General features: G+C 53.9%; 11 protein-coding genes across 11 annotated transcripts; 2 read left to right on the plus strand and 9 right to left on the minus strand.

Annotated features, from left to right (window-relative positions):
• Positions 1-61: 61 nt before the first annotated feature.
• Positions 62-805, minus strand: PHYSODRAFT_500638 (hypothetical protein; the record flags this gene model as incomplete). The annotated part of the gene is made up of 1 exon (XM_009528760.1): positions 62-805. One exon carries the CDS (start codon positions 803-805, stop codon positions 62-64), a length of 744 nt encoding a protein of 247 aa, XP_009527055.1.
• A 367-nt stretch (positions 806-1,172) lies between these two features.
• On the minus strand, positions 1,173-2,828 carry PHYSODRAFT_300851 (hypothetical protein; the record flags this gene model as incomplete). The annotated part of the gene is made up of 3 exons (XM_009528761.1): positions 1,173-2,099; positions 2,121-2,717; positions 2,787-2,828. The coding sequence occupies 3 exons, from the start codon at positions 2,826-2,828 to the stop codon at positions 1,173-1,175; spliced, it is 1,566 nt and encodes a 521-aa protein (XP_009527056.1).
• Positions 2,829-3,161: 333 nt separating this feature from the next.
• Positions 3,162-4,130, minus strand: PHYSODRAFT_501600 (hypothetical protein; the record flags this gene model as incomplete). Its single annotated transcript, XM_009528762.1, has 1 exon — positions 3,162-4,130. The coding sequence occupies one exon, from the start codon at positions 4,128-4,130 to the stop codon at positions 3,162-3,164; it is 969 nt and encodes a 322-aa protein (XP_009527057.1).
• A 983-nt stretch (positions 4,131-5,113) lies between these two features.
• PHYSODRAFT_300853 (hypothetical protein) lies at positions 5,114-6,772 on the minus strand (the record flags this gene model as incomplete). The annotated part of the gene is made up of 1 exon (XM_009528763.1): positions 5,114-6,772. The coding sequence occupies one exon, from the start codon at positions 6,770-6,772 to the stop codon at positions 5,114-5,116; it is 1,659 nt and encodes a 552-aa protein (XP_009527058.1).
• Positions 6,773-7,031: 259 nt separating this feature from the next.
• Positions 7,032-8,735, minus strand: PHYSODRAFT_300854 (hypothetical protein; the record flags this gene model as incomplete). The annotated part of the gene is made up of 1 exon (XM_009528764.1): positions 7,032-8,735. The coding sequence occupies one exon, from the start codon at positions 8,733-8,735 to the stop codon at positions 7,032-7,034; it is 1,704 nt and encodes a 567-aa protein (XP_009527059.1).
• Positions 8,736-9,245: 510 nt separating this feature from the next.
• PHYSODRAFT_300855 (hypothetical protein) lies at positions 9,246-10,139 on the minus strand (the record flags this gene model as incomplete). The annotated part of the gene is made up of 2 exons (XM_009528765.1): positions 9,246-9,725; positions 9,813-10,139. The coding sequence occupies 2 exons, from the start codon at positions 10,137-10,139 to the stop codon at positions 9,246-9,248; spliced, it is 807 nt and encodes a 268-aa protein (XP_009527060.1).
• Positions 10,140-12,854: 2,715 nt separating this feature from the next.
• Positions 12,855-13,607, minus strand: PHYSODRAFT_300856 (hypothetical protein; the record flags this gene model as incomplete). The annotated part of the gene is made up of 1 exon (XM_009528766.1): positions 12,855-13,607. One exon carries the CDS (start codon positions 13,605-13,607, stop codon positions 12,855-12,857), a length of 753 nt encoding a protein of 250 aa, XP_009527061.1.
• Positions 13,608-13,940: 333 nt separating this feature from the next.
• Positions 13,941-15,712, plus strand: PHYSODRAFT_331892 (hypothetical protein; the record flags this gene model as incomplete). Its single annotated transcript, XM_009528767.1, has 5 exons — positions 13,941-14,103; positions 14,147-14,529; positions 14,554-14,940; positions 15,388-15,443; positions 15,472-15,712. The coding sequence occupies 5 exons, from the start codon at positions 13,941-13,943 to the stop codon at positions 15,710-15,712; spliced, it is 1,230 nt and encodes a 409-aa protein (XP_009527062.1).
• Positions 15,713-15,882: 170 nt separating this feature from the next.
• PHYSODRAFT_331893 (hypothetical protein) lies at positions 15,883-18,003 on the minus strand (the record flags this gene model as incomplete). Its single annotated transcript, XM_009528768.1, has 4 exons — positions 15,883-16,449; positions 16,491-17,380; positions 17,461-17,659; positions 17,893-18,003. The coding sequence occupies 4 exons, from the start codon at positions 18,001-18,003 to the stop codon at positions 15,883-15,885; spliced, it is 1,767 nt and encodes a 588-aa protein (XP_009527063.1).
• Positions 18,004-18,844: 841 nt separating this feature from the next.
• Positions 18,845-19,576, minus strand: PHYSODRAFT_300858 (hypothetical protein; the record flags this gene model as incomplete). The annotated part of the gene is made up of 1 exon (XM_009528769.1): positions 18,845-19,576. The coding sequence occupies one exon, from the start codon at positions 19,574-19,576 to the stop codon at positions 18,845-18,847; it is 732 nt and encodes a 243-aa protein (XP_009527064.1).
• Positions 19,577-20,786: 1,210 nt separating this feature from the next.
• PHYSODRAFT_376256 (hypothetical protein) lies at positions 20,787-22,493 on the plus strand (the record flags this gene model as incomplete). The annotated part of the gene is made up of 2 exons (XM_009528770.1): positions 20,787-21,813; positions 21,922-22,493. Coding segments are annotated over 2 exons (1,599 nt in total), but the record flags the coding sequence as incomplete, so codon positions are not given.
• Positions 22,494-22,849: the final 356 nt, after the last annotated feature.

Consider the following 22,849-nt stretch of genomic DNA (forward strand, 5'->3'; position numbering starts at 1 on the left):
CGAACACGATGAACACGAGCGACGTGACCCACGAGGTCGCCGACTGCATGCAGATGGCGGGTTAGTAGCCGTTAAACAGGTCTACGGACAGCACCACAATGGGGCCAATGTACTCGTGGAGGTCTGCAGCCGCAGTCGCTATCACTTGCTTGGTAGTAAACTTGATGATGGGCATCACAAACACGAACGCAGCTTGCTTCGTCCCCGATAAATGGGTGAATACCGCGCTGAAGACGGGACACGCCACGGCCACGAAACCTTGCGTGCAATTTATTAGCAGGTGAGTCTTGATGTTTTGGCGAAGAACGGATGACTTGGATAGAGTCCGACGGCCGATTGTCAAGCCAGTAAAGAACCAGAAGAGCGAGACGAAAGGAGCCACTAGCAGCACGTAGCCGAACGGAATTGGAAATCTCCATGTTGCGGCTAAAAGGATGGGTAAAACGACGCACGAAATGGCCGTCGCTAGTGCAATACTGAGCGCTCTGCAGGTGGAGATCAAGTTTCCTGGTATCGTTTGTTTCAAGTGAGCTGCCAGCCTCAGTGCAATCCCAAACAGGGCGAGGAACCATCGCACCCACATGTGATTGTTCTCTCTCCAGTCAGTTGACGGGGTTCGTAGCGGGATGCAGTCGATGGCGAGCGTCACGGCCAATTCTGGGAGCGACGACAGCAGACACACAGCAGTCGCTCGGCAGTTTGATGTGCGCTCGTGGTAGTCTCGAAACGCGAGCAATCGCTCGATGGAGTAGTGACTTCGGTGGCCGATGTGGCACTGGTGCCACGACCGCGTGACTCTCTGCATGGCTCTCGAGAGGAAGGAGGTGAATTGTCGGTAGCGCGTCTTGAAGCTAGGAGTCGCTGGTGCGACTACGAAATGGTTTACCATGAGCGATTGTTTTGCCCACGGGCCACGACAGCGTTTGTATGTTTGTTTGTTCGTGGCAAAGCACTGTTGTCTCTGCCCCCTCACACTATATTTACGCAGGCTCGGTCGTTCCGAAGGAGGGATAAGCATACTTAGCTCGTACTAGGTAGCTGAACACCAAAATCGGTGAAAGACGGTATTTGTGTTTACAGAATTCCACGAACGATGAAGACGCATTAGCTTGACAATAATGTAAGAACAAGTTAGACGTGTAAGTATCAACGGCGTACGACTCGTAGCTAAGTTAGCGGAAAGAGCTCTTCTTTGCCGAAGAAACGTGCACAACCCGCTTGGACCTCTCAGGGTGCGAAGTCTCAGTGCGTGTCCGCCGGCTCGTTGTAAACAGATGCACGTGGCTGGTTCGCTTTTGCCGACTTGCTGCCAGCTTCTTGATGTTGAACTTGGTCACGTGCGCGATGAGCATGACCTTGTTCTCCTGGGCCCAGAACGTCTGCTGCTTCCGCGCGCAACCGAAGTAGTACGTCGACAAGGCCAGCACCATTAGCAGGAACGCGATGAGCGCCACCCCGTTGTCATCTTGGAACCCGATCAGAGCGATAGCAGTGAAAATCCACACCAACATGGAGTAGACGGCGCCTCCAACCCCGAAAGGACTTGAGAACGACGAGCTCTTGATGTTTTTGTAGTTGCGTTTGAGCGAGATGTAGCCGACGCATTGGCCCGTGTACGACACAGACGCAGATAAAATGCAAACTCGGAAAAGCTCGGCTGTTAGTACTGGGAAAATGTACATGATGATGCAGAAGCCGTAGCTGCAGACCGATCCGAGCAGCAGCGCTGCGTAGGGCATTTCATTCGGCTTTGTGCTGTACGCGAAGACCGGAAGCAGGAGGCGGGACGCCGACATGGCGTAGATGAGCTTCCCGTAGCACCACATGAAGCCGAAAGCCGAGGCGAAAGTCGCTGGCATTGAGAAAACGCTTGTGAGTTGGTGCGAAGTGTTGAAGAGGAGCTGGAAGCCTCTGCAGAATGGGAAAGCCTCAGCAGTAAGTGAACCGACTCCAGGTGGCAGCGAGATCGTCACGAAGAAGACCATTAACCCCGTCGCCACCAGCGTCGCAATACAGGACGCTTGAGCTGTAGGGATGATCTTCTTGGGGTTTTCAATATTGTCGCTAGCTAGCGTCAGAGATTCGACGCCAATGAAGAACTAGGCTGTCAATGGAAGCACGTTCATGAAGCTTTTGAAGTCTCCGACACCTGCAACGTCCGAGTCTGCAGCGTATTTCGCGAACTTTACGTACGGAAGGGACCCAATGCAAAACACCAGCAGCACGACCAGAGACGCAACTCCGAGCCAGCGGTTCACGATCCAAAACGCGCGGTCGCCCTTGATATTGAGCGCTAACGCGGCCAAGTAGAAGATGGCCCAAAACGCCGGTCGATAGTCCAGAATCGCTGGGATCACCTCGGCCAAGAGGTCCGTGAAGGACAACACCCCCGCCGACACATACGCGGTGTATTCCAGTGCGTCGCAGCACCCGATCATGAAGGCAGGGTAGAAGCCTAGAGTACATCGCTCCAGACCGTACGCGCCGCCTGCGAAGGGCAGCGCACCTTTGATCTCGCCCAGACAGCTACACAGCGTGATGTAGCCGCTTGCGAGTAGCAGATAAGCGATGAGGAACGAGTAAATGCCAGCGGAGACACCGCTGTTCCAGCCAAAGTACTGGCCGCCGATCCCAATGCTGATGCCGAGCAGGTAAATGTCCTGTTTGCCAGGATGATACTTTGTCGGCAGGTGCGGGTCGACAGGGCCTGACGTCGCCTAGGCTACTCTAGAGCCCTCGGTAGCACTGGGCAGGTTTTCGCTTCGAGGCGCGAGGCTTGGAAGTACTTTTCGCGGCAAAGGAAGGATGTTGCACATGCACGAAGCCATGTGCGTTGAGATGCGGCCGCTGTCGCTCAATTTCGTCTGAGCTTTCAGGTAGTTTGGAGGATAACACCAGCAAGTTCACACGAACGAAACGGGTCCATAGGGGTGCTTTCCACTATGGACGAAGTATTTCTGGGGCTGCTCGAATGAGAACAACGGCACCAGGCTATTCATTATCTTTGGAAACGACGAACACTTCAGGCTTTTGTATAGTAGAGTGGTGTTGATTTTTTTTAAATGCTAATATTCATAACAAAGGCGCATGAATTCACTCCATTATACACTTTTCACTTCATACCCTACAATTCAATATCCTGACTGAGATGTATTCGTGAGCTATTTGCCGTGGCTGGGGGTAGAGTTCACGGCGAATTTGGAGGTGATCACTCCCCACTTGCCATTGTTTTCGGTATGCGACGTATCTGTTCCACCCGTGCGTTTGCTATTGCTACTGGGCTTTTTGGCGCCGCGCTTATGTCTGCCCGCCGCCACCTTCTTCACGTTAAACTTCGTCACGTGAGCTACGAGCATCACCCGGTTCTCCGCCGCTGAGAACGTCTGGCGCGTGCGAGAGTATCCGAAGTAGAACAGCGTCAGCAGCGTCACAGTCACGCCAAACGCGATGATCTCCACTCCGTCGTTGTCCTGGAACGCTACGACTGCGATCGTCGCTAGAATCCAGATGGTCATCGAGTATACGGCACCTGCGACGCCGAACGGACTCTGAAACTCGGAGCTCTTGATGTTCTTGTAGTTGCGCTTGAGCGAGATGTAGCCGATGCACTGACCCGTGTACGACATGAACGCCGACAGGATGCAGATGCGGAACAGGTTCTTCCCTACGGCGGGCACGAAATACGAGACGATGCACAACCCGTAGCTGACGGCTGATCCCGCGATGAGGGCGCCGTACGGGCTCTCGTGCTCTTTGGTGGTTTTGGAGAGGAACTTAGGCAGCAAGCGAGACATTGCCATGGCGGCGATGAGTTTGCCGTAGCACCACATGAACCCAAACGCGGTAGCGTACGTTGCCGGAAGCGACAGGATCGTGGCGACGTGGTGGGGAATATTAAACATGAGCGTGAATCCTCGGTTGAACGGGACCAACTCGGTTGGCAGCGAGGCTAAACCGGGCGGCAGTGATGCAGTTACGAAGTAAACGAAGAGACTTATGGCGAACAGTGTCAGGACACAGGAGACCTGAGCTATAGGGACGATTTTCTTGGGTTGATCCACTTGATCGCTGGATAAGCTGAGCGCTTCAACGCCGACAAAGAACCAACCTGCCAGTGGTAAAGCTTTCATGAATCCGTGGAATCCATCGACAAATTCCTCTTCCCCATACTCAGGGAAGTCTACAAACGCCAAAGATCCGAAGCAGTATATCACGACAATGATAAGCGAGATGATGCCGATGCCGAGATTGAACAGCCAGAAGACCCGGCCGCCTTTGATCTGAATGAAGAGCGCGCTCACGTAGAAGAGGGCCCACAGCAATGGTGCAAAAGCGTCCACGGAGGGAACAACATCCACGATGAGATCGACGAAAGATATCACTGACGCCGACACGTAAGCAATATACTCGAGAGCTTCGCAGCAGCCGACCATGAACGCCGCGTAGAACCCCAAAGTGCAGCGAGCTAGGCCGTAAGACCCCCCAGCAAACGGTAGCGCTCCCGTGATCTCCGCTGTGCAGCAGCACAGTGTAATATACGCCGACGTGATGAGAAGGTACCCCAGGAGGAAGCTGTAGATTCCAGCGTTCACCCCTTCATTCCAGCAGAAATAGTGGCCACCGATGACGATCGTGATCCCGAGCATGAAGATATCACTCCGGCCAGGTCGATACGGCGCTGTCGCGGAGGTGGCGGATGGCCCCGAGGCTGGTTCGGCATCTCGAGCGTCCGTTGGTTTCTCTCGAATCGGTTGGATTTGAATCTTCGGCGCCGACAGCGCCTGCACTCGCGTCGTTCGTTGGAATGGATTGTGGAATTTGATCGCTGTCATGGCTCTGCGCGTGTCGAGGCTTGAACGTGAAGTGCTCGCAAAGTCAGCTATCGATTTGACTTCCGCTACCTATTTCAGAGCCCAGCGAAGCTGATGAAACCCCCACGAGCGAATCAACACAGGGATAAGACTCAAGAGAGTCGAAGCGGAGCAACAGACGATAGAGCTACTTCTTTGATCACGAAGACCTCGACTGGAGTAGCCGGAACCTCAGTCTTTTTAAACAGGGAATACCATGGCGTGAGTTGTCTCGTATCTTCGTATTCAAAACTTGTTAAAGCCTATCGAGCCGTACTCGTCACCGAATGCATCGCCGACTTGGCCGATTTGAGGGTCAGCCTCCCTCTCTCGGTTTGAGACGTTTCAGTTCCGCCTCCGGTGCGTTTGCTATTGCTACTAGACTTCTTCACACCCCGCTTGTTCCTGCCCGCGGCCACCTTCTTCACGTTAAACTTCGTCACGTGAGCTACGAGCATCACCCGGTTCTCCGCCGCTGAGAACGTCTGGCGCGTGCGAGAGTATCCGAAGTAGAACAGCGTCAGCAGCGTCACAGTCACGCCAAACGCGATGATCTCCACTCCGTCGTTGTCCTGGAACGCTACGACTGCGATCGTCGCTAGAATCCAGATGGTCATCGAGTATACGGCACCTGCGACGCCGAACGGACTCTGAAACTCGGAGCTCTTGATGTTCTTGTAGTTGCGCTTGAGCGAGATGTAGCCGATGCACTGACCCGTGTACGACATGAACGCCGACAGGATGCAGATGCGGAACAGGTTCTTCCCTACGGCGGGCACGAAATACGAGACGATGCACAACCCGTAGCTGACGGCTGATCCCGCGATGAGGGCGCCGTACGGGCTCTCGTGCTCTTTGGTGGTTTTGGAGAGGAACTTAGGCAGCAAGCGAGACATTGCCATGGCGGCGATGAGTTTGCCGTAGCACCACATGAACCCAAACGCGGTAGCGTACGTTGCCGGAAGCGACAGGATAGTAGCGACGTGGTGGGGGATGTTGAACATGAGCGTGAATCCTCGGTTGAACGGGACCAACTCGGTTGGCAGCGAGGCTAAACCCGGCGGGAGGGAAGCCGTCACGAAATACACAACCAATCCAGTGATGGAAAGCGTCACGACGCACGAAACTTGCGCAAGTGGAACTATTTTCTTTGGCTGGTCCACTTGATCGCTCGATAAGCTGAGAGCTTCAACGCCGACGAAAAACCAAGACGCCAAAGGGAGGGCTTTCATGAACCCGCTAAATCCATCGACAAATTTCAGGTTGGGGTCTGCACCGTATTCCGCGAAATCGACGAACGCCAAAGATCCGAGGCAGTAAATTATCACAATAAGCAGCGAGATGATTCCAATGCCGAGATTGAACACCCAAAACACGTGACCGCCTTTGATCTGGATGAGGAGTGAGCTGACGTAGAATAGCGCCCACAACAGCGGCGAGTATGCGTCTAGCGATGGCGCAGCGTCCACAATGAGGTCAACAAACGATATCACGGACGCTGAGACGTACGCGATGTACTCGAGCGCCTCGCAGCAACCAACCATAAACGCCGGGTAGAACCCCAGCGTGCACCGTGCTAAGCCGTAGGAACCGCCCGCAAACGGCAGTGCGCCCGTGATTTCCGCCGTACAGCTGCACAGCGTGATGTACGCGGTGGCAATAAGGAAATATCCGATGAGGAAGCTGTAGATCCCAGCGTTGATGCCTTCGTTCCAGCAGAAATACTGCCCGCCGATGACAATCGTGATGCCGAGCAGGAAGATGTCCAGCTTGCCGTGTCGGTATTTGATCGTGTTGTCGGCCGATGGTCCGTTCGCTGGGGCTGCAGCTTTCTCTCCGCTAGGCAAAATCTGAACCGTGGACGGCGCCAAAGGCTGAACTAAGGTCCGTCTCCTGAACGGATGCAGGTTGGGGATTTTCATGGCAATCACAGCGTGCTGCTGGTGCCTTCTCTTGCGAAATGGGTTTGCCCCGGGGCTTTCGGAGGCTGCTATTTATTCCAATGGCTCAGAAAAAGCTTCGAAACGCCCGAGGACGAGAACAACCAAAGTGCATTCTCGTTTACGCTGTCCCGTTCTCAACCTATGCATAGCTCAGTGTCTCTGGGTGAAATTATGTACTGTGTCGCCTCTATCATCGATTGGATTGAGTTGATTCTCGTTCACACTTCAGCTTTTGTATCTATCGTCCTGCACTTCTTCCGCTCCTGCCACTTCTAACCGACCTAATCGATTTCCCAAATGTTGCCTTTGGGTTCGAGCGTCTTCCTTCCGAGGCTTCGCTTCCTGTGGTGTGGTGGCTGCCGCTTGTGGAGCCTGTGGTCTGGTGTTTGTGGCGTCGAGCTGCCGCCACCTTCTTGATGTTGAATTTGGTCACGTGGGCCACGAGCATGACTCGGTTCTCCTGCGGAGAGAAGGTTTGACGTTTCCGTGCGTAGACGAAGTAGAACACCGTCAGAGACGCAACTACCGCCAGGAAGGCAAAGCTCTCGACGCTCCCATTGCCCTGGAAGGCGACGATCCCAACCGTACTCAGCAGCCAGACGCACATGGAGTAGAATGCCCCCCAGGACCCGAACGGACTTCGAAACTCCGAGCTCTTGATGTTGCGGTAGTTGTGTTTGAGCGAAATGTAGCCGACGCATTGCCCCGTGTACGACATGAAGGCTGCCAGCATGCAGATGTTGAAGAGGTACTGGCCGATGGACGGGACCCAGTAAACTACGAGGCAAATCGCGTAGCTGACTGAGGTCCCTGCAATGAGCGCAGCGTAGGGCGTCTCATGGGCCACAGTTGTCTTGCTCAGGAACGACGGTAGGAGCTTCGACGTCGCCATCGCCACGATGAGTTTGCCGTAGCACCACATGAAGCCAAACGCGGTCGCGTACGTTGCCGGCAGCGATAGAACCGTCGCAGCATGTCGAGGAATACTGAGCATCAATGTGAACCCCTTGTCGAACGGCACCAGCTCTGCTGGGAGTGCTGCGAGTCCAGGAGGGAGGGAAGCGGTGACGAAATAGACGAAGATTCCAGTCACGAAGAGCGTCACTACGCAGCCGACTTGGGCAATAGGGACGATGTGCTTGGCGTGCTCGATCTGGTCGCTGGCCATGGGTAGAGCCTCTACCCCAACGAAGAACCACGCAGCCAGAGGTAGAGCCTTCATGAATCCTGAGAATCCGTCCACGAATTGCAAGTCAGGGTCGTGCGCGTACTTGGAAAAGCTGACGAACGGGAGCGAGCCGATGCAGTAGAGCGCCACGATGAACAGCGACACGACTCCGAGTACGAGGTTGAACACCCAAAAGGCCCGCCCCCCTTTGATGTGGAATACGAGCGCGCTCAGGTAGAACAACCCCCACAGCAACGGACGGTAGGACTTGAGCTCAAGCACAGTGTCCACGAGGAGATCGATGAACGCGATGGTTGACACTGAGACGTAGGCCATGTACTCGAGAGCTTCGCAGCAGCCGATCATAAAGGCCGGATAAAATCCAAGAGTACAGCGCGCGAGGCCGTAAGCTCCGCCTGCAAAGGGTAGAGCTCCAGTGATCTCAGCCGTGCAGCAGCACAGCGCAATGTACGCAGTTCCAATGAGAAGATAAGCGATGAAGTAGCTGTAGAGACCCGCAGCGATGCCAGCGTTCCAACAGAAGTACTGCCCTCCAATGACAATGGTGAGGCCCAGCACGTAGACGTCCCATTTGCCAGGCTTGTACGTTGGTGCGGTGCTCCCGTCGCTTGGTCCGGCGACTGCTGTTACCACTCGAGTTGTGGCCTGCTTTAGGAGTGTAGACGCCTCTGGAGCTGACCATGCTGGATGCGACTGCACTCGCACCGACCGTATCGAGTGGGATGTTGGGGCTATGGAAACCTTGAAAGTCATTCGCACCAGTGGCCCCCGGGTGAAGTCAATCGGTCGGCTTCGGTAAGGAATTCTGTCGCCGGGTGCAAGAATGGAAAATGAGGAAATGGATAAGGTCTCTCCTCCTTCTCGCACAGGTCCAAAATAGTCGTGCAATTTGATGCGGCTCTGGTTCGCAGCACTATATTAGGTGCGTACCTCCGCTTCAACCAGTTCAAGTGCCAGCTACGGGTAACTTCCAGCGCGTAACTCTATGCTGCGTCGGTTGCAACGCATGTTGTGAACCATTCGACTTGGTGCGATCCATGACAATGGTTCACAAGTGAAAACAACCACCTAACTAAAGTATAAGTTTAATAGATGCAAGAACTTCTCCAGAGTGGGGTCTGGTAGGTGGGGGGGGGGGGCACAGTACGCCCATGAAAACACTCGATGAGAGGGGCACAGCCATCCAGGGCGAGCGCATCGCTCCGGCCGTGGAGGGCTGGCAAAATTCTATGATATTAAACTATGTAAGGTGATCGATCGAGTCTACAGGGACTCCATGTACTTCTTCTGCAGCTCGAAGGCGACCAATGTGATGCCGAAGAGCGGCGCTTGCACCATCATGCGAGGTCCTGCGCCCTTCATCAGCGCCTTAGGGCCGTTGGCCGCAACCACCTTCCGCACGCAGTCCATCATGCCCGTGTACGGGGACCCCTTCATCTGCAGCCGCGTCTTGATCACGTCGGCCGGTGTGCAGATGGCGGCCGCTCCAGCGCCGGCCACAGCTCCCGCCGCCACAATGGACAGCACCGAGTTCTTGCCCGTGTCCTTGTCAGCCCAGGCGTCCCGCAGCGTGGCGTAGGACGGGAAGAACAGGATAGCGTACGGTACGTCGCGCATGAAGCACACGCCCGCGCCCTTGTACATGCCGCGGATGCCCATACTGCTGGCGATCTCCATGGCCGTCTGTCGCTCCGCCACGGGCAGTGACGTCTGCATCTGCAGTCGGATCTTGACGATCTCAACCTGGAAAAGCATCAAAAAGACCAAAGTCTCCGTTAGTTAACCTGACACCCAGGATTCCAGATACAGGCTACGCTTAAGAGCTCTTACCGGGTTGGTGATGATAGACTGCGCGCATCCAGCGCCGGCTCCAGCCAGCGCCTGCTTGGCCATTGACAGGTTACCGTCGGCGTCGGCGAAGTGCTCGCGGAGCTGCTCGTTGACCGCCAGCTTGATGGCCTTCTCGGGCAGCACCCCCATGAGCGTAGGCGGCAGACCGCGGTACAGTCCGCGCAGTCCGTCGGTGGCCACGATGTGCTTGAAGCACTGCAGCGGGCCCGAGAACATCATGCGGCCGCCCGTGCGCGTCTGGCCCTGCAGGTGCGTCTTGACGATGTCCATGGGGAAGGTCGTGACCATCCCGACGGCGCCCGCCATGCCGCCCACCGCGAGCTTGAGGTGCAGCGGGATGGCGGTCGGCGTCTTGAGCGTCTTGGGGGCGCTGCTGGCAGCCTCACGGGAGCCCAGCGAGCGCACCTTGAGCGGCGGGATGTGGCGGAGCGCGGCGGACGAGGTCATGCTGGACTGGACTCGGTCGTTCACGAAAGACGGCGGCGGGGTACACGTGGAGCTGCGAGGCCGGAAAAACGGGAATGAAGCGGTGCCAATTGCTCTTCTCGGGGCATGGTCAAGAACAGATCGAGCGGCGGGCGGCGGGTGCTGTGCTGGGATGCACACGACGACTGCCGGCACGACGGTGCTGCCAACGTAAGCTTCAACTGGTGGTGGGCTCGAGATAGCCAGCCGTTTTTCTGCTTGGGGTTTCGGCTTTTTCTGCTGAAAATTCGTGACGTCGCCCCGTGACGTCGTCCTTTTGACGTGCTAGATTCATAAATTGAATTTTGCATTGAATTTTTAGCTTGTATTTGTTTTTATATTTACTGATATGACCATATTTGTGAGATATAGTAGCATATCTAGCCACGAAAACTGTAAAGCAGGAAATTAACTGCAGTATTGACCATGAGACAGACCCAGCTTTGGGGACAGTCTTGGGGACACTTTGTCGCACTCGACAAACTGTGCTTATCGGAGACCAAACGCACAGTTTAAAGGGAACGAGGCATATCTCCGTAGCACCGGCTGCGTGTTGGTGGGGACCCCTTTTCGCACGCTTTGGTGCACAGAGAGAGCAGTCTCGCAGATGACTGCTGCAGCAGCTCAGTTGTGCCAGGCTTTGCAGCACACCGAGCGGCGTGTGCGCGGTGGATCGCTGGTATCGAACTCCAGAGGACGCAGAGCTTAGACGCAAGGTCAAGCTGCAAGATTCGCACGAGGGAAGAAGGATCAAGCGGGAGAAAGCTTGAAAGTTTTGAGGGTTCAGGCCAGCACGGGGCCTTCAGGTTCATGAGGCCAACCGAGGGCGGAGGCAGCCCGAAAGAATATTCTACTGGCGATTACCCGTGCTGCACATGCGCTTACGCTGCTTGGGTGCCGAGTCAAGGTGTGCCAGAGACGCCGCCCAGGTTGAAGTGCACGGCAATTTCAGTTTTTGCACGGCATTTACATGGAAACGCGCTGTCAAACGGAACACTTGGTCTCAGTATGCGGTCTGTTCTGTAAATACTATCGTTTAATCAAGGTGTGGACGAAAACAGAGCTTGTGGTGGTGGTGGTGCACAGCCAAGCTTTCGACATTGCTCCAGTCATGGGAGTCCTCTTCAGGCGCTGGATTCAGACTGCTTTCGATTCAGAATCTGTTGCCAGCTGCTTGACTCCGACGCGCAGACCCAGGGGTCGCCGTACACGCCTTCATGCGTTGGGCCTCAGCTCTGTTGGCGGTACGAGTGAAGCTGAATGATAAAACGCTCACCGTGCTATCGCTCGTAGTTACACAGCTGCCCAAGGCATGCTGCTGAATCTATCTCTGAATCGCTCCAGTGCACGCCAGGAAAAGACAATGCCGGTTTTCACTTTCCTTGCTACAGAATGCTTGCCAAACTTGCTACGATATTTTTTTCTCTTGCTACACTGAAAACGGCTTCACCCCGGATGAAGTAAGGTGGGAGCGGCAGCACACACTACGACGCGCAAGTCGCGCATGATTTTCCGTGAGAGCGTCAGTTAGTGCAGTGGAGGGCTACCGGATGCAAGTATCTTCTGAAGAAGAAGAACGCGAGTTGATAGGACGACTTGTCGTGCTGCTGGCTAACCGAAGCCTAAAACCAATCTAATGCCGAGGTATCCGTTCAGAAATTGCCGCAAGTTGAGCGTTGTCGTCAACAGCTAAAAAACAGAGAACAGTAGGTTAGGGAAGCGGCGGCGCAAAGTTGTCTTTACATTGTCACTATCGAGATTAAATAAACTCGGTTGATCGAGAAGTGCTGGTAATGTTACCGAAACTAGCAGCTCAAATGGGGATGATCAATCGCTTATCACGCAGACACCGTGGAAACGGATATCGCTCTGGGTACGCCTTGGCGCGTGAAATACAACCGCTCGTCATACCATGAGAAAAATCTCACAATAACGGGTGTCTTCTTGTAAGTATGGAGAGTTTCGCGTGCGAAACGAGTTAGAAACCTCATCAAACAGGAAAAAAGAGAAACAAACATTCGGTCCTCGTGCGTGATACTCGCCACGTCGAGCTCAGGGATCAAGAAGGAATAGGATAGTGCTGGTATGAGGCAGAACCACTGCTCCTCTATCTCCCAACCAACAACTTGTCTCTGCGATTGTGTAGATCCAAGATCTCCATGTACGTTTTTGTTATACCAAACGATGAATTCGTACAGCTCCTAGCCTCTGTCGCTGCACTTGAAGCCTATCAAGATTGAGTGAGCGTACTACTTGAAGTATCATGAACAAGTCTGACACTTTTTTTTTACTTTTTATTCACATGACATCGCCCGGTAGCACGCCAACATAGATGATGAAAGAGCAGCGCATTTTCCGACGAAGATTCTTTAGTACTCTTATAAGTTTGGATCTGCATTTGAGGCACCCGATCGAATGGAAGAGAATTTGTAGGCCCCCACGTGTGCACTGCCTGAAAATAAATACTTCGTAAAAGAAAGCTGTTAGCATGCCATCAGCTACATGTACACGCAGTGGTGCTTGGTGGAAATATATTCTACGATCTCTTTATAAGCATTAGCAGTCCGAGACGCGTGATTCTTGAGAGTTTTTCAGGCGGTAGACGTTATCCCATAGTCTTCGTCGAACACGACTGAGAGTAGAACAGCTAGAGCTCCATGACCCCGAAAAGCTCATCGCGTACAGCCATCCTTCGTCGTCTCCTCTCGTGATGGAGAATTGCCAGCCTGACCCCGTCATCCCAGCCGGAGCTGCTGGGACGACGTCCTTAAATTGATTCGAGGTGATTGAGTTGTCGAACGACGACCACTGCAGCCGAGCCGTAGCTGTGGAAGGCTTCCAACCGGAGCGGAAGGACTTGGACTGGTTTTCCCACACGTGAAGATGCTGTTCGACCTCGTCATCGCTCGTAGCCTTCAGACAGATCTCCAACTTCAGCGTTGACTGCCGATTCTGCTTGGAATATGCGTTCGACACCGATATCGGGTAATTCTCCAGTGTTCGAACACCCATGCGGTCCTCAAACATGGCCACTGGCAAGACGATTGTGCCCAGAAGGTCGTCGCTCCTTAAGAAGTCCATATCGAAGATCTTAATGGTTAGGACAGCGGTCATGGGGCTCTCCACGGGGAAAATGTAGCGCTCTGGCGGGTTCCATTGCGGGTTGAGATTGCTCTTGTGGCACAGACTTTTGCGCTCCATGTTGCTGACTTTGAAGACTACGTAGGGGTCACTCTTGCCACCGATGAGGATGGAATCGCTCGCCGGGAGGTCCTCCGCACTGAACAGCGTCACGTGCAAGAACGGCATAGTACAGGTCGGTGCTTGCACGCGAAATGTGGTGTAGCAACGGAAAAGTTCGGCAGAGGAATCGGCGTGCAAGGAACTTGAACATTGCTCCCATATGACTGCAAGCACATTACTTCCGATCGGCAATGCGTTATGTTCTCTAGTGCCTTCTACAGTAGCTAACCGGTCCCGAGAACTTCAGTACTGTACAGGTGGGCCGGCCCTGTTCTGAGTGGGGGGAGCTGCTACTAGAGCAGATGTGACGACGACTATCAGCTACAGAACGTTGGAGGTGGGAGTTCTTGCCGAGTTTAATAGCGAGCCGCTCCCATTAAAAGCGACTACCTATCAGCCATGGGCTACAACTACGCCATGCCCACATCCAAGAAACTCACGCTCGTGAACGTGTCCGTGTACATCGTCTCCCGCCGAATTGGCTGTGGAATTGCATGCCACGTGCTCAAGGTGGAGAACACCGGCGTCCTTGCTGGATTCAGCTTCGTGTGCAGCAGAGGACGTCGGTGAGAGCTGGGAGCAACGATTCATGAGCTTGATCTCAGCGCAGGACACGATGAAGAGCGTCGTCCTCACGGATGCGTGGGTTGACGGCCGTCACTTCAGTCAACATGAGGTCGAGTTGGGCTTCAGTCGACAAGAAGTGGGTCCATTGGAGGACCCCGCCCAAGGAACGGTGACCATCCTGAAGCGAGTCGAGCTCAATTTCACCAGAGCCAACGGATCCATCCGAATCTATCTGTCCGTGTACATTGCTACGCCGTTCCTCCATGAGCTCAAGGTGAACAACGACACTGCCGTTGGCTTTACTTTCCAATGCAACAGAGGGCGCGCCCACCTGAATCCTGGCGATAGATGGAGCCACAGCTTCGTCAACGGGAAGACGGCCGTCAAAACCATGAAGAGTCTTGTGGTCACGGACGCCTGGGTGAACGACCGCCGTCTCACTTAGGACGACATCGAGCTGTTCTTTGTTAGGCGGGACGTGAGCACGCCTGCCCGACTTGAAGCACGTGCTCAAAGGGAGACACCACGATACGATGGAGTCGTCGCTGTTGACTTCGGTACGCCTGCGAAAGTCCCGATCTTTCTGTCCGTGTACATCGCGTCACCGCTTCATCAGGTGCTCAAGGTGGTAAACAACGACACGCAGGCTGGATTCAGCTTCTGCTGCAGTAGAGGACGCGCCAAGCTGAATCTCGGAGAGAGCTGGCAGCATCCTTTCGTTAACGGTTCGACTGCAGTAAGCATTCTGAAAAGCGTCGTGATCACTGATGCCTGGGTGGGCGCCCGCCACCTTCAAGAGGATGAGATCGAGTTGCGGTTCGTGCGACAGGATGTGAGTTTACCGGCGCGTGTGCAAGCGTGCATGCTAGGCCCAGTCTCCAAGAGCTCGCTATTTGTCACACTCAATCTACAGAAGGCCGATCAGCAGACACGTCGCTGTAGGGTAAGCTGAATCTTTCATTGGTAGTCGTACTTACCGCCAGTGGACAATTGATGGGAGAATTAATCTTCATAATACGATACGTTTTGTGTTTAGAATGAAATTCACAGAAGCTACAAGTACCATACCGTCAAAATTCCAACGGGGTTGGACTGCTTCCAACCAAAATCGGTCTAGCAACGGTATTAGGTTTTTTGTTCAGCTGATATTTAACCTCACGGCCGCCGATTGGATTCTCGGCCAACAGTCCAGAAGCTTCCAGGTTAGTGCAGCGAGTCGTGCAAAGCTGCTTGTGCTACCTGTGCTGACTGTGCTGCTGTTGTCTCTGCATGTACACAGGCGCTGCTGGCCGCTGGGCCGTCTGTGCTGCTGGGCTGCGTGTGCTGCTGGGCCCTGTGTGCTGCTGTGCCGCGTGTGCTGCAGTGCCGCCTGTGCTGCTGGGCCCTGTGTGCTGCTGGGCCGTGTGTGCTGCTGGGCCGTGTCTGCTGCTGGGCCGTGTGTGCTACTGACGCCGGGCCACTTGCTGCTGGGCTATGTGCGCTGCTGGGACGTGTATTGGGTTGCGCTTGTGCGCTCTCGTGGCGTGTGGCTCAAGTGGCCGAGGGTTTGGACGAGTATGGTGCTGTTGATGGATGCGACTAACCCGCGCCCATGGAGCTCGTGAGGTTGAGCGCCAGGCCTTCGGGCCTGGAGGATCGGGTTTAAACCCCGACATGGGCATAAAGTATTATGTGTTTTTGCTTTCTTTTTGGACAGGTCAGCTAAGAGAGTGCGTGCTACTCCTGTTGTACGTATTGTGTATCTTATTGACTGTTTAGTGTGCTGCGTGTGCATTTAGGTGAAGCGCAGGAATGGCGGAAGGGCGGAATTGGGTGTCGGGTCGACGCCTTCGCCTTCATAGTAGCGCTCGCGAAACTGGTCAAGGAGGACGGAAAGGTGGCCTGCTTTGTGAAGCACACGCATGGCTTTGACGACCGAGCCAACGGCTACAGCCTGTGAGCCTTGTGCAGCCAAGTATTCAAGCGTCTTCTTCTCGGCTTCGACTCCAACAGCGTGGACCTCCGCCTTGTACGCTGGCGAGGCCGGGTCCAGCTTGAACCCAGAAGGTAAGCAGAGCATCATGAATGCAACTGCGCGTCGTGACTCGTGAAGGATGGCTTTGCTAACTGTTATTGATTCGTACATGCGTGGTACAGCAGTGAACCACTCGAACCACACTGCCGATAGCGCTTTGGAGGCACGTTTGCGCGCGCGCTTTGGCTGCGACTGCTCAACGTCTTCGTGCTGCTGCTCGGTAGTGTTTGTTTTCTTGTCAATAGATTCTGCGTTCGCCCCCAAAACAGCCAGCCTTTCCTCTACGCGTGTTTGGCGGAGCAATAGCTCGTCGAGCTGCTGCGACACCTTTTCGAGAAACGGAACATGTTTTGAGAGGACTCGGCCACTGTTTCTTGTTTCTCTTCTGCAGGTGGATTGAATGCAGCTCGGAGGGTGATCGACCATGCCAACAGCTCGGAGGCCTGTATGTTGAGGACACCAAGGGCTTCATGAATGCGACGGACGTACGGGCTATCCAAGCGATGGCGTTCCATCTCGGGGAAGTGAAGGATCAAGGTCGCCATCAACACTTCGAGCACCTGAGGATCCAAGTTCCAAGACACTGTTGGGAAACCAGTGACAGCAGCGAAGAGAAGATCCTGCAGCTTCTCCACGCGCGCTCGGACAACTCCGTCCAGGGCGGTAAGGTCTGGAAGTCGGGCGCCCGCTTGCGGGTTCCAACCGCTCAATTGGCGCGCAATTTGTTGATCTTCGTGTGTTGTGTTCAGCATGTAGGAAAACGCCTTGCTCACGCGCGACATATTCCAGCCCCCGCGTTCAACAACCCAGTTCGGGCTAATGCGGCTGTCGGCGTTGGCGTGCATGGCCCCACCTCTTCTGAAGGAGTGCGAGGTAAGTCCCTTCGTGAGTCCACTCTCCTTTGCTGCTGGCAGCCCACTAACCGTGACTAATAGTCTATTGATATAAGCTTGGGCACCAGGGGCCAAGTTGGCTCGACATGGCTGTGGAGTCTTGCATGTAGGTGCTTCCGCAAGCTCGCGGTCTAGCTGCGCAATCAGCCCCAGCTCGCCATCGTCGTCTTGGTCGTCGGACGCGGACAGCGCAGGTACGGCAGCAAATTGCGGGAAGATGCGAGTTCCTGGAGCGGGTTGAAGGGCGAGAGCGACAGCTAGCACGTGTAACGGGCACGTGAAGGGATTGTTAGGACCCTTAAACAGGGAGATTCCCTGTTGCGAAGCAGTCTTCACACGCTTAAAGCGGAGAAATATCATACTGCCTAGCATATACGCACAGAATTTTCAGCATAAATCGTGGGGTTAATCAATACAAAAATTCAAAATCCTGCACGATTCGTACCGCGGTATACACACAGCTGGGCTTTCTCCAATTGCTCAGCCTCAGAACCACGACCGTAGAGGTACCACATCAACGCCACTAGCACCGCATCCAGGTAGTCGGAGTTGGCGGAAGCGTGCATGTAGAGAGCCGAGATGATAGTCTTTATATCTTTCTTAGTACATGGTGGCGCTTGTTTCGTGACACCTTGCTCCGGCCTCTATTCACAGTACCGATCTAGAGTTGATAGCATCTTTTGCAGCTTCTTAGCTACACATTGGCCCTGTTGCGGGTACAGATCCGCCAGCCAGTTCTTAACATTGCCAAAATAAGATAGCACAGTGTTCTTGGACAGAGCTACTCCATGCCTTCCTACTTTTTTCACTAAGAACCACCATACTTATCCAGAATGACAAACAAACCCTTACATGTGCTGTCCTTAGAAATACGAACATGCACTTCTGTGAGCGTCACCTCCTTCTTCGCAAGGAAGTCTTCGAAGGACTTCACAGCCGTCGCTCTGCTTCTCTGGCTGTTCGCAGGAGCTAGCGATGCCACCGACATGCCTGTGTGCGTCGGAACGCAGAATGGAGTCGGAGATGAGCTGGCAGGCGTTGGAAACCTATGAATATTTATTCTATTTGTAGTTCACTTGATATTTGTATGGCATAATCGATATCAAATCGCGTTTCCAACCAGATATCGTTGGAATGCTCAGATCAGCGGTTGACAGTCATTCCCTCGATTTAATTGGTCGAAATTTTAAGCAACGGTAGTGTCTATTGGTTATAAATGCTAAGAATCGCAGACGACACACTCCTATTGGCCGGAAGCACCATACAAACTTTAAGATATTTTTCAGGGGTTAGAATTGCAGCGATATGCTACCATACCTAAGAAGAAATGATTCCAGTATAGGTTACCCCAACTCTTCCGATACAGCCACGACATGAGAATAGAGCGACTTCAAAGCTTTCGCGGTCTCAGATGCGTCATTGCGGAGTTTGCGTTCGGCGTGCTCAGCAGCCTTGTACAGCTTACCGCAATTTTCCACCGCTACGTTCAACGCTAAACAACTCAGCACAAACGCCGCCGCAGCAACGCCAAAGTGAGGAAAACGAGGCCGAAACTAAGCCATTCCCCCACGTAAAATACAACTTCGCACGTCGTTCCAGCTACTCCAGTTAGGTCGAAGAGATTTGAGAATACGCTACGGAAAACAAAACTGCTGAGGTGCAGCAACGAGATCGCTAGTTCACCGCCGCGAGCGACTCCAGCGTAGCACTCGAGCAGAAATCCTGGAATTGCGTCCGGAATCCAGGCTAATGCTCCCGCCAAATCTTTGAGCAAAGGCAGTAGACCCTTTGGCTGAGGTTGTTCTAGCCCTTTCGTGAGCAATGGAGCCTTAACGTCGTAGAAGCTGGTAGAATCCATCCACATTCGTCACACGGATGCCTCGAATTCTCCTTAGTGGGCCTTTCAACGGACTGTTGGTGGATGAATCTTTAATGAGCGTATCAACTTCGGCCTTGGCCCGCTTTGCATCTACGATCTGGTTTTCTTGCGCCAGTTCCAGCAACACACCCAATACTACGTCGACGACAGAGTCACGACCACGCTGGACCAACTTTAGCGCAAATTGAACACCACGAAAACACTCGAGGTCTTTCAAGCCTTGGTCACCAGTATCTAAGCGCTGCCTTGCAATTCTGTGGCGTCTTTCGGCTGCGGGTATGCACAGAATTTGTGCAGCCAATTGAGCGCCATGCGCGAGTTGCCTGTACACTGGAATAAACCCGACTGCGCTTGCAACAACGGCGGCCGTGCTTGTACCCACTGAGATGACGCTGTAGATGAAGATGCTGCTGTCCGCCGAGCGCCTCCAAGCACGAAGGGTATTGTTGAGACCGCTCTCGATTTTCGCTCGACCATCACGTAGTTCGTTCGCACACTTCGCAACTTGTTCATAGAGCTCGCCAGCACTTCCGAAACGGCACTCGAGGTCCTTCAAATTGCAGATCGGTCGGCAAGAAGCGATGACGACGGTGGGAACCGGGGGTTTGAGGGTCTTTTTCACCAATTTGTCGCCATCGCTGTGGGGTTTCTTTCGGAGAACGCTTCGAAGGAGGTTCCGCATCGCCTTAAGTTGCCTGACTACTCGAAACGACGAATGCAGTGGTATGAGATCAGATCAGAACGACTTGGCACCTCGAGGACGAGACCCACTTGGAATCGTTGATTATGTTGGTAGTGGTGCTGCCCTGTACTTGTACTCGGTACTGTATGCATGTAGCCTCTCCGAGAGTTAGAGGAAGGCGGTTATTATTGTGCTTTTCAGTTGTTTTGGCAAATCGGACGTGTAAAACAGCTACCTACTAAGATGGGGCTAGGTTATCGGAGCAGATTAGCAGGCCCCTCGTAGAGAATTAGGACCAAGAATTGCTAGTCCGATGGAAGCACTTGCGTAGGTCCTACAAACAGCCGAAAGCCCGAATGTCGCCCATTCTCACGGCATTCGGGGTTTGAGGTCTTACCAAGGACTCCTGTCAAGTCTTGTGGCAGGACTTTCATACGAGCTGACTCTAATACGGTGTATGTCAGACGCAGAATAAACATAGGTAAGCACGATGCGGTCGATACATTAAACAACCAAGTCTTCTCCCTTCGCCTTCGTGGGTTCCAGCACTGATTGCTTCCCCAAACAAAGCTTGCTTGGCTTGGACGTCCATTGAACGGAGAGCCTCGGAGACCGCTCATCGGACTCGTCCGAGATTTGCATCTCAGATTTAGAGACCCCCAACCTCAGATTAACTGACCTCCATAGGACTCGGCAAAATGACCGAAAGGCACAATAATTAAAGGTCGCAAAGTGATAGGACTCCTATCACTAAAAAACATTTTGGACGGAATTCACTCCTATCATAGGAGCGTTTACTTGAATTCCGTCCAAAACATTTTTTGCGTCGATTCGCCAAATACAAAAAATCAAGTCGATTGTCCAATCACCGGCTCCGAATTTTCTGGCGAAGTAGCTGATCATCGCCCACGCCTCTGTCTACGGACGGCATCAATGCGCAGAGTTCCGCCTGTGGACTCTTGGACGTTTCTCGTTGCGATGCAAGTTTTTGGCCAGGTTCGCTTCGGCGGTATTTCTGTCGGGTGCTGAAGCATTCCTGCTATTGATAGGGGTCCGTCATGACTCACGACTCAGCCGACTGAAAGACCTGGCTAAACAAGTGCAAAGGGACATTTAGTCATAACTCGCTACTGACGCTATGGGGTGCAAACTCAAGCTGCTTGTCGTCTTCAGCGCCATCTCCAACGCTATTGAAACGGCGAGTGGCTACTGGAGTCGGATGCAGGTCGGCCACCGTGAGCGATACTCCGTCGAGCGGATGCTGGCTCTCCGCGACTATTACGAGCAAGCGTCACTGCTTCGGGTCCTGTTCGTGTGCCTCGTCACGCCGTTGCCGGCGTTCGCGGCCGTGATTCTGATCGAGTGCATCCCGTTGCGTTCCCCTGGTGAGGGGTGGCGCGCCAACTACGCGTTCTGGGTCCGGCTGTTCCTGTCGAGCTTCCCCATGGCGGTGGGCGGCGTGCTGCAGGTGAAGCAGGTGATCCCGCCGGGGATCATTTCGTACCGAGCCACGGTTGCTATTGGGTTGGGGACGGCGGTGGGTTATGTGTCGTGTGCGCTTGGTCTGGCGGCGTTGTGGACGTTCCCGGTGCCGTTCGGCTACGCGTTGATGGTGGGTCCGTTCGTGTGTTTCTTCATGGCGAGCGTTTGTGTTGTGGTTGGGCCGAAGATGTTGTCGAAGTCTTTGCGCCAGCAGATCATCCCGCCGTTGTCGGTTCTGGCAGCTCAAGGCATGCTGGCGGGCTGTTATCCTCCGTTCTACGCTGTCTTTCGCCAGCTCTCAGGGTTTCAGCAGACTACGTTTGTTACTGTTCTGCCGGTCATCAAGGTGTTGAGCAAGCAGTACATCGCCAAAGTTTCTGCGCATCTGAAGGAGTGCATCGGTCCGACCATCATCTTCTCCGTCGACGTCTGCAATATTCTCTACAGCGTCATCTGCATGCAGACCGCGGTCTCGTCCCTCACGAGCGTCTTTTTAATCGGCTCCGATGTGTTCTTCATCCTGATGGTGCTGCGCAGCATCTACCGGATCAACCCTGCTAGTGTATGGCCTGAAGACGCGCTATCGAGCTCGATGCAAACAAGGCGCCAGAGCTACCTGCAGTCTCTGCCCGTGCTAGTGCGCAAAACGTTCGAGAACGTTGACAGTCTCGACGGTCCAAGCCAGCCCGTTCGTGTGTGCGCACCTTTCCCGTTGCCTCTTGCGGGTGATAGCAAGGAGCTGATCGCCGAGCTTTGTTGTGCCACACCCAGAAAGCCGCAGGCATTCGCTGCTGGTGGTGGCGCTCTACCTCTTCGGCGCGCTTCAAGCCTTCCCGATCTTTGTTACAATTCCCTTATTGGAGATTCGAGGGGCGACACACGTGAGGTAGAGGCAACACAACGAGGAGCAGTAAGCCAAGACACTCTCAAGACAAAATCGTCGTCTGTGGTTAAGGCCGAGGTCAAAGTAGCGTCACGGAGCGTGCCAGTCTTCGCGATCACAAAGAACAAAGTTGAACCCTCCCCGAGCCTTCGCCCCATGCAGACGGATACTGCTGCACAAGAGGTTCAAGACGCCCTCCAAGCTCTCTTCCACTCGGAGTACGTGCTGATGGGAGAATACGTCGAGTGCGTTTTGCCGCTGCTTTATGCTCTGTACCTCGCCGTCCTCTACCATCTCCCTACTGCAGCTTACTACCCGCACATGAAGGCGCTGACGGCGGACAAGTTGAGCGACACGCTTGTAAATCTGCTGCTGTACGCACTCGTTGAGTTCGCCTCGTTTGTTGGGGTGATTGTACTGCTGAGGCGCAAGTTCGGCTTCTCGCCACTGTACCAGTTGGCGTTCGTGCTGGAGACACAAGCGCGCGCGTTGCAGAGCCAACTGTTGATCTGGGTGTTGTGTATTCTGCAGTTCACGTTGGTGCATAATGGTGAGGGCGCTGGTGGGATGCATTTTATTGTAGGAATCCAATGCTATGGCTAACCGGATTTGTGGATGGTTGTGGTGTTCAGGAGTCAATCTGGAGAATCCCTTTGGGAAGATGGAATATGCATAACTTTTAGGCGATATTGCAGCCTCCCGCACCAAATGTATACCGCCTACATCAGCACGTACTTCATAGTGAGTTGACGAGTGCGATGCAGACTGGGCAGCGGTGATCAACCTGGTATATTAGCGATACAGAGGTGACGAATCTTCGATGGACGATTCCTGGATGACATTTCTCCCAGGACACTTGTCTGACTACCTGCGAAGCAGATGCCTATTGATAGGGTCCAGCTTGGCTA

This window comes from Phytophthora sojae, assembly GCF_000149755.1.
Source record: "Phytophthora sojae unplaced genomic scaffold PHYSOscaffold_4, whole genome shotgun sequence".
In the NCBI taxonomy this organism is placed as follows: domain Eukaryota; phylum Oomycota; class Peronosporomycetes; order Peronosporales; family Peronosporaceae; genus Phytophthora; species Phytophthora sojae.